This window comes from Haliotis cracherodii, unplaced genomic scaffold, assembly GCF_022045235.1.
Source record: "Haliotis cracherodii isolate W230 unplaced genomic scaffold, xgHalCrac1.p SCAF_5, whole genome shotgun sequence".
NCBI classification, from domain to species: domain Eukaryota; kingdom Metazoa; phylum Mollusca; class Gastropoda; order Lepetellida; family Haliotidae; genus Haliotis; species Haliotis cracherodii.
In genome coordinates, this window is record NW_027266308.1 from 10,845,107 (window position 1) to 10,861,665 (window position 16,559).

At 41.9% G+C, this 16,559-nt stretch overlaps 1 protein-coding gene across 1 annotated transcript in view; it reads left to right on the forward strand.

The window, feature by feature from the left end:
• The window catches only part of LOC139442300 (nephrocystin-1-like), a 56,765-nt gene that overhangs the window by 9,726 nt on the left and 30,480 nt on the right, over window positions 1–16,559 (forward strand). Inside the window, exons 7-17 of the mRNA XM_071223091.1 lie at window positions 461–587; window positions 4,232–4,397; window positions 4,840–4,934; window positions 7,911–7,980; window positions 8,482–8,518; window positions 9,524–9,605; window positions 10,892–10,934; window positions 11,864–11,948; window positions 13,625–13,719; window positions 15,030–15,105; window positions 16,402–16,454. Coding sequence (XP_071079192.1) covers window positions 461–587; window positions 4,232–4,397; window positions 4,840–4,934; window positions 7,911–7,980; window positions 8,482–8,518; window positions 9,524–9,605; window positions 10,892–10,934; window positions 11,864–11,948; window positions 13,625–13,719; window positions 15,030–15,105; window positions 16,402–16,454 — 929 coding nt within the window. The remainder of the gene's footprint in view (window positions 1–460; window positions 588–4,231; window positions 4,398–4,839; window positions 4,935–7,910; window positions 7,981–8,481; window positions 8,519–9,523; window positions 9,606–10,891; window positions 10,935–11,863; window positions 11,949–13,624; window positions 13,720–15,029; window positions 15,106–16,401; window positions 16,455–16,559) is intronic.

Consider the following 16,559-nt stretch of genomic DNA (forward strand, 5'->3'; position numbering starts at 1 on the left):
GAAACATTGCTTCTAAAACATATCTGATTGTTTGTAAAAGAAATCAACCGCCCAGGGCCAATTTAAGTTACACAAAGCAAACTGTCGTAAGTCAAGTATGGGAGTTATGATGGTCTTAGCGCTTCTACTGTGGTAAGTCAATGTTAAAGTATGGGAGTCATGTTCTTAGTGCTACTACTGTCGTAAGTCAATGTTAAAGTGTGGGAGTTATGATGGTTTTAGCGCTACTACTGTCGTAAGTCAATGTTAAAGTATGGGAGTTACGGTTGTATTAGCGAGAAGATCCTTTTATGGAATGGGGACCTTGTTTTAAGGCCTCTACTTGATGACAATTCTAGGCTCAGGAATAATCAATGTCTATAAAGTACAACGTTTGCTCTTTTTTCATTTTTACTTAAAGTATTTTGAAAAACCTATAGGTATATCAATATTGATGTAAGTGTTGCAACACTCCATCCAGATAAACCCACTGCTGCCAAAACAAAAGTGGATGAAGATGAAGATGAAGAGGAGGATGAAGATGAGGAAGAAGAAGAGGAAGAGGAGGAGGAGGAGGAAGAGGAGGACACAAAGCCATCCCAACAAAAGTACCCAAATCTTTGCTATATAATCTCAAAGCCTGTACACATGTGGTTGGGGAGTAAACCCAATGTCTGACGTGGTCCCCCACAGGGATTCTGGATACAGTAGGTCCAGTAGGTTGCTGTGAGAGAGAAACTGCCACTAGACGCATAGTTCTTACCAAACTGACCAATAGTTATGGTGTCATAAGGACTAGTAGAAATTTGCAGTTTTTAAGGGTTTTGCTTTATGTTATCATTATTAGGACTAGTGGACTAAAATGTTAGTTTCTGCCGCTGCCTTGCTTAATGTGTGTCTTCATACCTGTACAGTGACCACTGGTCTACCTGGCCCAGGCTTGACCATGTACAGAATGCCACTCGCTGGACATTGGGACTAGCACATCTGCGTGTGAAGCCCCTCTTGCTGACCCGGGGTGGGTGGCCGGCAGTCTCAGGTGTTGCTGTGTAGTGTTGTTCAAGATCCACTGGTCATAGGTTCAAATCCCAGAGCCACTTTGATTAAAGTCGTAGGCCTGTCAGCACCATTCCTGTGTCATGGGTTTCATTGAAGGCTCTGTTGTCCTGAAACTGACCTACTGGGATGTAACTGAAAATCTCTCATCATTAGCTTTGTCTACAACTCCACCAATTTGAATGATTTTGTTGTTGTTTTGCGCCACACTTAGCAACAATCTGACTATATCACAGAGGCCTGTAAATAATCGGGTCAGAACCAGACAAACCAGTGATCAGTAACATGAGCAGCAGGACACTTAGCAACAATCTGGCTATATCACAGAGGCCTGTAAATAATCGGGTCTGAACCAGACAAACCAGTGATCAGTAACATGAGCAGCAGGACACTTAGCAACAATCTGGCTATATCACAGAGGCCTGTAAATAATCGGGTCTGAACCAGACAAACCAGTGATCAGTAACTTGAGCATTCGGACACTTAGCAACAATCTGGCTATATTACAGAGGCCTGTAAATAATCGGGTCTGAACCAGACAAACCAGTGATCAGTAACATGAGCAGCAGGACACTTAGCAACAATCTGGCTATATTACAGAGGCCTGTAAATAATCGGGTCTGAACCAGACAAACCAGTGATCAGTAACATGAGCAGCAGGACACTTAGCAGCAACCTGGCTATATCACAGAGGCCTGTAAATAAACGGGTCTGAACAAGACAAACCAGTGATCAGTAACATGAGCAGCAGGACACTTAGCAACAATCAGGCTATATCACAGAGGCCTGTAAATAATCGGGTCTGAACCAGACAAACCTGTGATCAGTAACATGAGCAGCAGGACACTTAGCAACAACCTGGCTATATCACAGAGGCCTGTAAATAATCGAGTCTGAACCAGACAAACCAGTGATCAGTAACATGAGCAGCAGCACACTTAGCAACAATCTGGCTATATCACAGAGGCCTGTAAATAATCGGGTCTGAACCAGACAAACCAGTGATCAGTAACATGAGCAGCAGCACACTTAGCAACAATCTGGCTATATCACAGAGGCCTGTAAATAATCGGGTCTGAACCAGACAAACCAGTGATCAGTAACATGAGCAGCAGCACACTTAGCAACAATCTGGCTATATCACAGAGGCCTGTAAATAATCGGGTCTGAACCAGACAAACCAGTGATCAGTAACTTGAGCAGCAGTGTTTGCAGGGGTAGATTTTACTGCACATTTGTATGTAGCCAGCAAGGCTTGCTCCTTTTAAAAGTTTCTGACCCTTCTCCAAACTAACTAGCCTACAACTAAATGGTGGAGGCCGCGAGGTCGCGTAAGCACCTACTAAGGAGGGCTCTGAAAATTTTGGAACTTCTCACTGCTAAAAAGTTTTTTCCTGTGCTCTGAGATTTTGTCTTGGCTTCCATTTGCCTCATTTCATGACGAGTTAGAAAAGCAAATAAAGGAGTTGTCGTACACAACATTACAAAATGGCGAGATGATCCAATTAATAAAAGGAAACATTCACGGAGAAGGGGTGAAATTTTGATTAGCCAGAAAGGCCACCTACTTTACGTTTCAGCAAGCCCTTTGTACTTTTTACTGGCCACGGGCCAACAGGCCAGCAGGCCAGAAGTTAAATTCACTCTGGTTTGATGATAAGCAAAATCAAGCAAGCAGAGATTGCTGGGTACCTATTGTTACATGAGTCCCTGTGGGCTGTTTATAGTCATGACTATATGTATACTGAACAACAAAAGTTCCTGTGACATTGAATAAGATTTAATGCAAAGTTATGTTTTTACCAAATCTGAAACAATTTTGGTTTGTAACAGATAAAAGACTCCTGTAAGTGTTCAAACGGTTTAATTTGCCATTCTGACTTCAGAAAATGCGTGATTTCATAAAAAACATGAACGTGCCAAAATGTCAAATTACTAATCAATAGCGTGCGTGTCCACCTCTGGTTTGCGATGCAAGCAACACATCTTCGTCTCATGGAATGAATAAGGTGTCGCACAAAGTCCTGTGGGATATCTGCTGGAGCATGTTTCAAAGTTCCTGGAGTGTCTGTGGAACATGTGGTTGACGTCGAAGGCGCCGATCCATCTCATCCCACATGTGCTCGATTGGTGAGAGATCAGGGGAGCGAACAGGCCAGGGGATGGCATTCACGTTGTTTTGTTGAAGAGAATCCGGAACAAGTTGAGCTATATGAGGCCAGGCGTTGTCATGTTGAAAGGTAATGCCCGGGCCATGATGACGCAAAAACGGTAGAACCACAGGGCCGATGATCTCGTCGCGGTAGCGCTGTCCATTGAGATTTCCCTCTACCACTATCAAACGGGTCCTCTGTCTTGCTGTAATCCCACCCCATACCATAACGATGCTGCCCCCGAACCGATCTTCTTCTATGACACAATGATCAACTTAACGTTCACCTCAACGTTGGTACACTCGAATCCGTCCATCACTGTGTCTAAGGTGAAAACGAGACTCGTAAGTGAATAGAACTTGTCCCCACTGCATGACCGTCCAGCATAGATGCTGTCTGTAGACGTGCTTGATGGTGGTTTCCTGTCAAAATGGGATGTCTAGCGGGTCTTCTGACAACAATCCCTGCACATCTGAGGCGACGACAACGACGTACGGCTTGTGAAGATATTCGTCGAAGGCCAGGGATGCTTCTTGCAGTCACTGTTGCTGTCTGGGATCGATGTTGTTTCTGTGGACATTACATTGTCTTGCAACATCACGTTGACTCGATCCTGCTTCAAGCATACCAATAGATCGCAGACGCTCATTTTCGGACAGGCGTGGCATTTCGTAATGTTGAATAATTGCGTAATTTTGTTGTTTTTCTTAGTGGTTGTTGTCAGCACGATGCCAAATAATGCATATGGAATCCCGTTAACGCACATGTTTTTATACGCATTCTTGGGTAGTGAAATGCACGGGGCTTGCATAAAAGTCAACTTTGGCATGGAATGCATGCTTTTCTGTAGCAGTTGCGTTGTTGTGACTTGATTCCATACATGTACTACAATACTGAAAACCAATCTTTACTTGTTACACTAAAATATTGGTGTCACAGGAACTGTTATTGTTGAGTATACATTGGTCATCTCCATCACTCGCTAAATTATGTAACAATCAAGGTGTTTCTTATTGCGTTGCGTTCTATTACGTTGTGTACAGGAAAGCCAAGGTAACCAAGAAAACAGAAGAAGAAGATGAAGAGGAAGAAGATGACGAGGAGGAGGAAGATGATGAAGAAGATGAGGATGATGATGATGATGATGATGATGATGAGGACGAGGATGAGGATGGAGGAACAAAAGCAAAGATGGAGACGACGCCCTCGGTGAGTCTCTTCCGACTGTGTTAATACCTTACATGCGTCCTACTGTTGTAAGATTTATATACTTGTTTTGAATACATTAGGTTCAAACATACATTTGTATGATTGTGGCTTGTGAAATCAAAGTAAATAACATGATATGACCAGTATTTGGCTACACCTATCTTTCAGATAATTTGACTGTAGCTCTAAGAGGCTGACACTACTGACTGATATATTTATTGTTACATGATCTGCTTCAGTGTGTATTAATGCATATTATCTATGCTGATTAAATCTATGAAGTATTGAAATCTCATCACGTCTGTGTTGTGTTTCTATACCACAAACATTTGATGACTTTTTAAATTTTTTTTGTCTCACTCGCTCACTCGCTCACTCACTCACTCACTCACTCACTCACTCACTCACTCACTCACTCATTGCATGTCGGTGTTACTTCCAGATGCGTCTGTTTGTGGCTGTGGACAGCTATGGTGGCGAGGAAGAAGGAGATCTGGGATTCAAGAAGGGTGACATCCTCACCGTTATTGAGACAAGGTAGTCAAACATGGCACGAATGATCATCATGACACCTTGTGTGTTCTATATGGAGCCATCATGACTCCTTGACTGTTGTGTAAGGAGCCATCATGACTCATTGACTGTTGTGTAAGGGGTCATCATGACTCATTGACTGTTGTGTAAGGAGCCATCATGACTCCTTGACTTGTGTAAGGAGCCATCATGACTCCTTGACTGTTGTGTAAGGAGCCATCATGACTCCTTGACTGTTGTGTAAGGAGCCATCATGACTCATTGACTTGTGTAAGGAGCCATCATGACTCCTTGACTGTTGTATAAGGAGCCATCATGACTCATTGACTGTTGTATAAGGAGCCATCATGACTCATTGACTGTTGTATAAGGAGCCATCATGACTCCTTGACTGTTGTATAAGGAGCCATCATGACTCATTGACTGTTGTGTAAGGGGTCATCATGACTCATTGACTTGTGTAAGGAGCCATCATGACTCCTTAACTGTTGTGTAAGGGGTAATCATGACTCCTTGACTGTTGTGTAAGGAGTCATCATGACTCCTTAACTGTTGTGTAAGGGGTCATCATGACTCATTGACTTGTGTAAGGAGCAATCATGACTCCTTAACTGTTGTGTAAGGGGTAGTCATGACTCATTGACTGTTGTGTAAGGAGCCATCATGACTCCTTAACTGTTGTGTAAGGAGCCATCATGACTCCTTAACTGTTGTGTAAGGAGTCATCATAACTCCTTAACTGTTGTGTAAGGAGCCATCATGACTCCTTAACTGTTGTGTAAGGGGTAATCATGACTCCTTGACTGTTGTGTAAGGGGTCATCATGACTCCTTGACTGTTGTGTAAGGAACCATCATGACTGATTGACTGTTGTGTAAGGAGCCATCATGACTCCTTAACTGTTGTGTAAGGGGTAATCATGACTCCTTGACTGTTGTGTAAGGGGTAATCATGACTCCTTGACTTGTGTAAGGGGTCATCATGACTGATTGACTGTTGTGTAAGGAGCCATCATGACTCCTTAACTGTTGTGTAAGGGGTAATCATGACTCTTTGACTGTTGTGTAAGGAGCCATCATGACTCCTTGACTGTTGTGTAAAGAGCCATCATGACTCCTTGACTGTTGTGTAAGGAGCCATCATGACTCATTGACTTGTGTAAGGAGCCATCATGACTCCTTGACTGTTGTATAAGGAGCCATCATGACTCCTTGACTGTTGTATAAGGAGCCATCATGACTCATTGACTGTTGTATAAAGAACAATCATGACTCATTGACTGTTGTGTAAGGGGTCATCATGACTCATTGACTTGTGTAAGGAGCCATCATGACTCCTTAACTGTTGTGTAAGGGGTAATCATGACTCCTTGACTGTTGTGTAAGGAGTCATAATGACTCCTTAACTGTTGTGTAAGGGGTCATCATGACTCATTGACTTGTGTAAGGAGCAATCATGACTCCTTAACTGTTGTGTAAGGGGTAGTCATGACTCATTGACTGTTGTGTAAGGAGCCATCATAACTCCTTGACTGTTGTGTAAGGAGCCATCATGACTCCTTAACTGTTGTGTAAGGAGTCATCATAACTCCTTAACTGTTGTGTAAGGAGCCATCATGACTCCTTAACTGTTGTGTAAGGAGCCATCATGACTCCTTGACTGTTGTATAAGGAGCCATCATGACTCCTTGACTGTTGTATAAGGAGCCATCATGACTGATTGACTGTTGTATAAGGAGCCATCATGACTCCTTGACTGTTGTATAAGGAACCATCATGACTCATTGACTGTTGTGTAAGGGGTCATCATGACTCATTGACTTGTGTAAGGAGCCATCATGACTCCTTAACTGTTGTGTAAGGGGTAATGATGACTCCTTGACTGTTGTGTAAGGAGTCATCATGACTCCTTAACTGTTGTGTAAGGGGTCATCATGACTGATTGACTGTTGTGTAAGGAGCAATCATGACTCCTTAACTGTTGTGTAAGGGGTAGTCATGACTCATTGACTGTTGTGTAAGGAGCCATCATGACTCCTTAACTGTTGTGTAAGGATCCATCATGACTCCTTAACTGTTGTGTAAGGAGCCATCATGACTCCTTAACTGTTGTGTAAGGAGTCATCATAACTCCTTAACTGTTGTGTAAGGAGCCATCATGACTCCTTAACTGTTGTGTAAGGAGCCATCATGACTCATTGACTGTTGTGTAAGGAGCCATCATGACTCCTTAACTGTTGTGTAAGGGGTAATCATGACTCCTTGACTGTTGTGTAAGGGGTCATCATGACTCCTTGACTGTTGTGTAAGGAACCATCATGACTGATTGACTGTTGTGAAAGGAGCCATCATGACTCCTTAACTGTTGTGTAAGGGGTAATCATGACTCCTTGACTGTTGTGTAAGGGGTAATCATGACTCCTTGACTTTTGTGTAAGGAACCATCATGACTCATTGACTGTTGTGTAAGGAGTCATCATGACTCATTGACTTGTTTAAGGAGCCATCATGACTCCTTGACTTGTGTAAGGGGTCATCATGACTGATTGACTGTTGTGTAAGGAGCCATCATGACTCCTTAACTGTTGTGTAAGGGGTAATCATGACTCTTTGACTGTTGTGTAAGGGGTAATCATGACTCTTTGACTGTTGTGTAAGGGGTAATCATGACTCCTTGACTGTTGTGTAAGGGGTCATCATAACTCCTTGACTGTTGTGTAAGGGGTCATCAGTGGATAAAGTGTTTGGTCGTCATGTTGAAGTCCAGGGTTTGATTCTTCACATGGGTACATTTTTGGTGTCCCCTGACGTGATATTGCTGGAATATTGCTAAAAGTGGCATAAAACCGTCCTCACACGCTCTCTGTCAACAACAAGCAGTGAAATGCATTGAGGATAAGTATACAAATATATGAACCATCTAGGATTTTACTAGATTTGTCCGTCTTATGTGTAATGTTAACAATGTATCGTGTTCCAGGGATGATGGCTGGTGGGTGGCCGAGAACAGCGAAGGGGAGAAAGGTCTCGTTCCCTCTACATACCTACAGGTAGGACAGTCTGCTTAAGTTATTAGGTTATTGGGGGGGGCACTGGTGGCCCAGTCTTCTAAGGCGCTGCGATTCGCTGTGCAGAGTTGCGTCCCTTGGGCATGCCAGAAACCTATGATTGTAGGTTCGAATCCCGGTTCGCCCCGATTATGTTTCTAGGTTTGTCAGCACCATACCCGTGCTCGTGGGTTTCACCGAAGTGGTAAACGTCTGGGACCTGCATCACTTCGGGCTTTCCTCCCACATTAAGCTGACACGCCGTGATATGACTGGAATAATGTTAAAAGCGGCGTTAAACCCAACACACTCACTCACTCACTTGGGTTATTGGTCGGCATGCACTCAGTCTTCATTGTAGTTGGGCATGATAAGGTTAATAGTTTTTAATTTTATGTGAAAAGGATACATGGGTGTCAGAATTTAATTTGCTGAAAGTTGAAATTTAATAGTGTTATTCCGGATGTTTTTTTGTTTGTGTAATATAAGTGGTATTGTTTGCAGATGCATAACAAGTTCAAGTCTGTCCAGCAGGACGATGGTGAGTCATGATGATGATGATGATGATTTTCTGTGGAAGGTGAAACCAAACCCTTACTTCCATCCCTTCAAACCAACAGTACTTCCTGATCTAGGTACTGTAGAAGGGGGAGCAGAGTTGTGTCACTTGGGCACACCAGAAACCTATGATGGTTCGAATCCCGGTTCGCCCCGATTATGTTTCTAGGTTTGTCAGCACCATACCCGTGCTCGTGGGTTACACCGAAGTGGTAAACATCTGAGACCTGCATCACTTCGGGCTTTCCTCCCACATTAAACTGACACGCCGTGATATAACTGAAATACTGTTCAAAACGGCGTTAAACCCAACTCTCTCAGTTATGTTTTAGTGTCATAAGCTGAAAATTAAGGTATTTCATCATCAGGTGAGTTCCTTCATATGGGTGTGTCATCTGACAAATCCACAGTATCTCACAAGTTCTGGTATGCTGGTGAAAGAGCTTCAAACATTGTTTCTTATAGGAAGTAATGGAACTGAGATCCTGCACAGCAAGGCCTGATATTCTTTCCAACATATCATATTTCTAATTGACTTCTAGTTTTCATAACGGACTGGGGCACTGGTTGTCTAAGGGACCAGTCATTGGATATTCTCGGGAGGGGGCCAGGGATTTGCTACCAACATTAGATATTTTTCCAGCTACAGCTCCAAAACCAGATATTTTGTCTCTCAAACTATGAGCCTGAAATTATATTATGAAGCATAATTTTATTTTTTCTAGACTTTTTCAGGGATAATTAATTTTTTTCAATACCCCCCTCGACTATCAAATGGAAGGCCCCTGATGCGCCACAACAATTAACCGTGCAGAAAAAGTCTGTTCTTTTGTTTCATGAATAGTGGTTAACTTCACTTGGGGCTTTCCTCCCACATTAAGTTGACACACCGTTAAATAACTGAAACAATGTTCCAAACAGCTTATCACTCATCAAAATAGAACCAAAAATAAAGGTATCATGTGAATGTCATATTCTGTAACTACAGAGGAAGAAGAGGAAGATGATGATGAAGGTGAAGGTGGTGATGAGGGTGCTACTGATGGTGAGGAGAAACCCAAGTCAGCCAGGTAAGCAGTATGTTTGATCTCCTTGATGCAGCATTGCCCACAACAGAACTCAAAGGGTCCACAATACTTTGATCTGACTGATCAAAGGTTTCAATTTACAATTAGATGTCTCTGGTTCAACTTGCTTGATTTCAAATTAATTTTAGAGGTTTCAAATCAGTGGCACTCTAAATAGAGTAGGTTTTTCTCCTAAAAAGATCTTTGTCATTAAATGTCATTCATAGTCAAAACAGGACATAAGAAAGTCAGCATCTTTTGTGCCTCATGGTCTAAGATGCTGCTATTTTGATCATTGATCAGAAATCTGACCCAAGTACGATCTTGGTCTATCGGAGGTATGGCCATGCTTTGGGGATTCACCAAACTGGTAATGTAAACATTTATCGCATAAAAAACATCTTTTACTCTTGAGACTGATACGATATCTCTCTGCATTAAGAACTGATGACACCTCTGAAGAAGTTCTCATCAGGTGAATCATGCGCAAATATGGGTTCTTGAATCATTCAGATGTCAGCTTTCTGAAACAATTTGTCTTCAACTCCTTACCACCTCGATTCTGCAATTCTATTTGTACAAATTAAACCCACACAGATCACCAATATTCCCTTGATCCTACTCCCTGCTGGGTGCACATGTCACGGTGCTTATAAACCACAGGGTAGGGAACATATCCATACCAGTATGTGCAATTATCTGCAATTCTTTATGTGCAATTGGAATTTGTCGTTTTCCTTCGTTTTTGAGATACAGAAATCAGACACGCAGGTCTGAATGCTTGTCTCACTCTGTCTGAGGATTTCGAAACCTTGATGCTGATTGGATGATTAGAACGTTCACCTGATGCTACACCTATGGAGGTGTCCTCAGATCTTTATGCTGAGAGGGATTGTATCAGAGTAAAAGTGGAAGGAGATATAGGAATGGGTGATGTCCGTCCGTCCGTCCGTCCTGCCGTCCAGTCATCCATCACATTTCGATTTTTAAAACCATGGGAGATATCTTAACCAAACTTGGCACATAGATAGGTCTAGTTTGGGATTTTTGATAATTTATTTTCGAGTTTCCATGGCAACAACTTTGACATAGGGGCTAATGCCTTGCACACAAGTGGACATGACATTGGCGGGGAATTTTATTTTATTTTTTTAGTTTCCATTGCAACGACTTTGAAGGTGGGAGTGGTCGTTTCCGGAACAGATCCTGAAAATGCCTTGCACACAACTGGACATGTCATATTAGCAGACTATTTCATGCTTGTTAAAACATGGTTCATTTTGTTTCAGAGCAAAGAAACTATGGGGAAACATAAGGAAAGCAGTGAGTGAGGTGGGTGTCACCATCACCATCTAGTGTACAGGGCACTTGATCTGTAAAGTTATTTTGTCATGCACCTCACCGTCGCAGTTGTAGTTTATTTCTTTGTTTATTGTTTGTTTAATGCCGCACTCAGCAATATTCCAGTTATATGACGGCGGTCTGTAAATTATCGAGTCTGGACCGACCAGACAATTCAGCGATTGACATCATGAGCATCGATCCACACAATTTGGATACAATGACATCCACCAAACAAAGTCAGCGAGTCTGACCACCCGATCCCGTTAGTCGCCTCTTACGACAAGCATAGTCAACTCTTACGGCAAGCATGGGTTGCTGAAGATCTATTCTACCCCGGATCTTCACGTGTCTGCAGTTGTAGTAGCGTATCTATAAACTTATGCAAAGCATTATGTAAACTGCACCGAAGGCTAGCATTCTGCTAATTTCAGTGTATTTGTTTACAAACACGGAAATGTCTGGTCACGTGATATGCAAATGAGCTTGTAGTTCTTGTGTAATACTAAGTCATCGCTGCACGGGAGCGGCCATGTTCATCATGCATTGGGTGATGTTGTGTTGAGTGTTTGTTTCGACTCGTAAGAGCTGACTTCAATGGGGATTAGTCGGTCAGGCTCAGCGACTTGTGTGTCATCGTCATAGTTGCTCATGCTTTCAATCACTGGAAATATGATTGCCTTACTTCTCCACCTTGCAGGTGATCACAATTTTTTGAAAAAATGAATTTTCTTTAGTGGTATATGTTGTTCGTAACTGAGTTATGTCCCCTTATCTCTCCATCATTTCCCCTTGGATCGTTGCTCTTCATTCACTGGTTTGTTGGGCCAAGACTCAGACTACAGACCACCGTAGTATCGTTAAAAGTTTTGTGAGTACAGCGTTTAACTACATTCTACCACTCACTCATATTTTCACAGACGACCGTGTCCGATGTCCTTCACGCTATGGGAGCTGTTCCATCGGGGTTCAGACCATCGACTTTGTCACGGGCCTTCAATGAAGGTTTGTTATCCTGCACCTGTTTGTAGTTACCAAATACATGATCCTGACATTTGGACTCCAGGACATCAAAGTTTGTGTATGTATCGAGGACACATTTGGTCATGTGTGATGTGGGTCTTGACAAAGTTGAATGCAATTATGTTGTCATGGTGACAACGTTAACAAGACAGTGCTAGTGCTATGAGGCCTACAAGCACAAGATTAATGTATTATGAACAAATTATATTCAAACAAACAGTTTTCGGATTACAATCAAATAAGAGGTAGCAGAAATAAGTAACAGGCGCTACAATCTATGTCTGGCCTGTCTGTGTTCTTGAACCAGGATTGTGTTGAGGCTGGCAGGAATTAGGTGTTACCAGACAGGTGTCTACTTGGTAAGTAGCATACTCCTGTGGACAGGGAGGTAACTGACCATAAAAGTCTAGTTTCCACCCTTGCCAAACTAGAGGAATTATATTTTGGCTGGGCTTATGAGTCTTATGCATAGTCCAATCAAAATCGCGTAACGAAATCGACATCTTGTTCATAAACTGCCGTGCAGATTTCGATTGATTGCAAATCATGTGTACTGTCAATACGGCATAAACAGATATTTTCCAAATCTTTTCATGTTTTTAATCACGGTGTTCAAGTGATTTGATTCACTTTGTGAGATAAGGCCCGTTTTATTACAATATCGATAATGATTATCTTTCAGATTTTTTTGACTGGGCGCCACCATTTTGTTTGAAGCAAATGCAAGTGATATGAGAGATGGAATCTGATAGGTCAATAGAAGGGACATAACTCGTAAATTGCCACTGGTGGAGCTACAATCGAGCCCAAAAAATCCAGCAAGGGTGGAAACTTCGAACTTTAACAGTCAGTTAACTCCCTTGCCTCGATAAGATTGGTATGTGGATGCTAGGCGTAAAAGGCCTTGAATCACCCTCTTGTCGCATTTATCGTGTACAGCCAGTCTTCTAGAAACTGTCACTTCTCCAACAATCAAGCTTGCCAAGCTTGTTCACAACAACCAGAGGCGGTGACTCTATATAAAGTCTGGCCCCTACACTTGACATTTTACCAGTGCTTGAATCATTTGTTTGCTGCCAATCAGTACAAATAAACTCACAACAATCTCTACTGCTACATAGCACTTTGAGCTATGATGAAATATGAGACCATTACCTATTAGTAGGCTTTAAAAAACTTGTAAATTTGATGGTTCAAGTTGCGTAAGAACAATGTAAAAATCTCATCTTCTCGAGGCAAAGTGTTAACTGACTGTAAAAGTCCAGTTTCTGTCCTTACCGAACTAGGCTGGAATTTCTGTTTTCAGTCATTGCACCACCACTTGCTATCATGAGTTATGTCCCTTCTATATCCCTCCTATTGACCAATCAGATTCCATCTCTCATATCACTTGTATTTGCTTCAAACAACATGGCAGTGCCCAGTCAAGAGATCTGATCGATAATCAAGATCTATATTATAAGAAAACTTTTCAAAGTGCATCAAATCACTTGATCACCTTGATTAAAGACATGAAAAGATTTTGAAAATATCTGTTGATGCCGAGTTGGCGGTGCACAGTCTTTACAAATCCTGTAATCGACCGATATCAGCACGGCAGTTGACGAACTGGATGTCCGTGCCCTTTGTAGAGAGTCATGATGTTTACTTCATTGTAGGGGATACCTACCGGATGAAGAACTACCTGTCTCCAAAGCTGAGCGCATCCAACCTCACCTACAGAGATCTCTTCCTCGATCCACTCACCAACAAGGTGAGGTCCCCCCTCCACAATGTCTGGCTCTGTCATTTAGAGTGTTGCAACCTACCAAAGTTGTCAAGTGCTTGATAGGCATTTTCTTGACAGATGACAAAGTAGACACAGATCTTGCTTGACAACTCTATAAGGATCTGTTACAAAACGTTGCTTTTAGAGTTTGTTGAAGAAGTTGTTATCCATAAATTGTGTCTACTGTATTACCAGAGTTGTGTCCCTTAGCATTGTCAGTATCTGCTGTCATGAGATTGCCAGATTTGCTTGAGTTATGATCCTTGGTTTGACAGCAAAGTTGGTGGTTTAGTCAAAGCAACTTGTGTCATTAAGGGCCAATCTCATTAAAATCAGATCTTAGTTCTCACTACCGCTAAACAAAGATCTGAGGACATCCCATTACGCTTCATGTCATATCGACCTTGCGCAAACTTTGATCGACCAATGGAATGACGACAAGAAGTTGACATTGGCCGGTCACAAGGCAGCTTTCTCGTGCTTTACAGCACTAATTTCAAATTGGCAACTACGCTTCGAAACATATTTTGACAAATTCTTGATAAAAAAATTGAAACCTGAACAAAAGAACATTCTGGAATGGCTAATAGATGGACTAGAATGTATGGATTCAGTCGTTATACCCGTAACTATCATTCGGAATACCCCGTGTAAAAAGTTTTCGAGGTTGCATGATTAGAAATCACATTCCAACTGTCACTTTCATGACCTGGTAAGCAATGGTCTGATTGATCGGATGAAAGGTCGTTCTGACGTGACCCTAAATGGGATGTCCTCAGATCTTTGTTTAGCGGTATCGAGAACTAAGATCTGATTTAATGAGATTGCATTAAGGGTTGTCCTGTTATTGATATGCAGTGATATTATTGCTATGCAGTGATATTATTGAAATGCAGTAATATTATTGATATGCAGTGATATTATTGATATGCAGTAATATTGATATGCAGTGATATTATTGATATGCAGTGATATTATTGATATGCAGTAATATTATTGATATGCAGTAATATTATTGATATGCAGTGATATTATTGCTAAGCAGTGATATTATTGCTATGCAGTGATATTATTGATATGAAGTAATATTATTGATATGCAGTGATATTATTGATATGCAGTGATATTATTGATATGCAGTGATATTATTGAAATGTGGTTCAAATCAGCAGTTAGTAAACATCATTGTATCAATATCTGCTTCCTTGTCAGACTCTACTTTCATCTTTTTGAAGCTGGTGTATGTTAATGTGTGATTGAATGAATTCATGTTGTCATGTCATTCGTCCTCACAGATTCGTCTTCGCATCGCACGTGTTGACAGAATGGTGACATTAGTGTCCTGTCAGCAGATCCCGCCTCCCGGGTCAGGTCAGTGTCACTGTATGTCTGGCTGTATGTCTGGCTCTGTCCCAGTGGGACTGTGTCTGTATGCATGGTATGACTGTGTGTCTAACTGTACATCTGACTCTCACATTATATCAGATTATGACTGTGTCACAATATGACTGTAGGACTGTCACAATATGACTGTCTGTCTCAATATGACTGTATGATTGTTCTGTAAGAAGCGTATGACTGTCACAATATGACTGTATGATTGTCACAATGTGACTGTCTTGCTGTTACAATATGACTGTATGACTGTCACAATATGACTGTATGACTGTCACAATATGACTGTATGATTGTCACAATATGACTGTATGACTGTCACAATATGACTGTATGACTGTCACAATATGACTGTATGATTGTCACAATGTGACTGTCTTGCTGTCACAATATGACTGTATGATTGTCACAATATGACTGTATGATTGTCACAATGTGACTGTATGATTGTCACAATGTGACTGTCTGACTGGATGCCCCAAATGTCTTACTCTGACTGTCAGTATATCACAATCTGACTATCTGACTATATGTCACAGTATGTGATTGTGTGACTGTATGTCTGACTGTATGGGGCAGTATGATGTCACAGTATGTGATTGTGTGACTGTATGTCTGACTGTCTGACTGTATGGGGCAGTATGATGTCACAGTATGTGATTGTGTGACTGTATGTCTGACTGTATGGGGCAGTATGATGGACTTGCCATGTCATAACTGATCAAGAATGATATGAATTAAACATATGCTGGGACAAGGTGGGGGCACACTTAGCAACAGATCAAGTAATAGTTGACTGGTAGACTATATGTAGTTAGTCATCTAGTGGTAATCTGTTTGTAAAAGACCGCCTCCGTGTTCTAGTGGTACAGCGTCCGCCCAGAGAGCAGAAGGTCCGGGGTTCAATCCCCGGCCGCGTCATACCAAAAGACGTTTAAAGATGGTACTTGTTCTTACCCTGTCTGGCGCTTGGCATTAAGGGGCTAAAACAAGGACTGGTCGGCTCGGAGTCAGTATACTGTGTCTGAGTGGAGTATTCATGTTAAACTGCGGCACAGTATTTCAGTGGGCTAGCACTATCAGTCCGGACTAGTACAAGCAGCCACACACACACACACACGTCCATGCACGTCGCTATATAAGTGCAATAATCTTGGACGCGCCGTTAAACCCCATCTCACCTCAATTGTTTGTAACATCTCTTTTAAGATGTATTGACTTACCATTTGAAGTAGGAACTTGTCATAAGGAAACATGTTTTTGTATTGACAGGCATAACCGTCCTGAGTCGCCATGTGAGGATGTGTCTGTTTGACGGCCACTCGGTAGGTGTCGCTGTGGAGACCAACACACAGCCTTTCTCATTCTTTACCAACTCCAAAGTTTAGCTGTGATCATCCTCCTGAGGGAAGGGAGTTAACTGTAAAAGT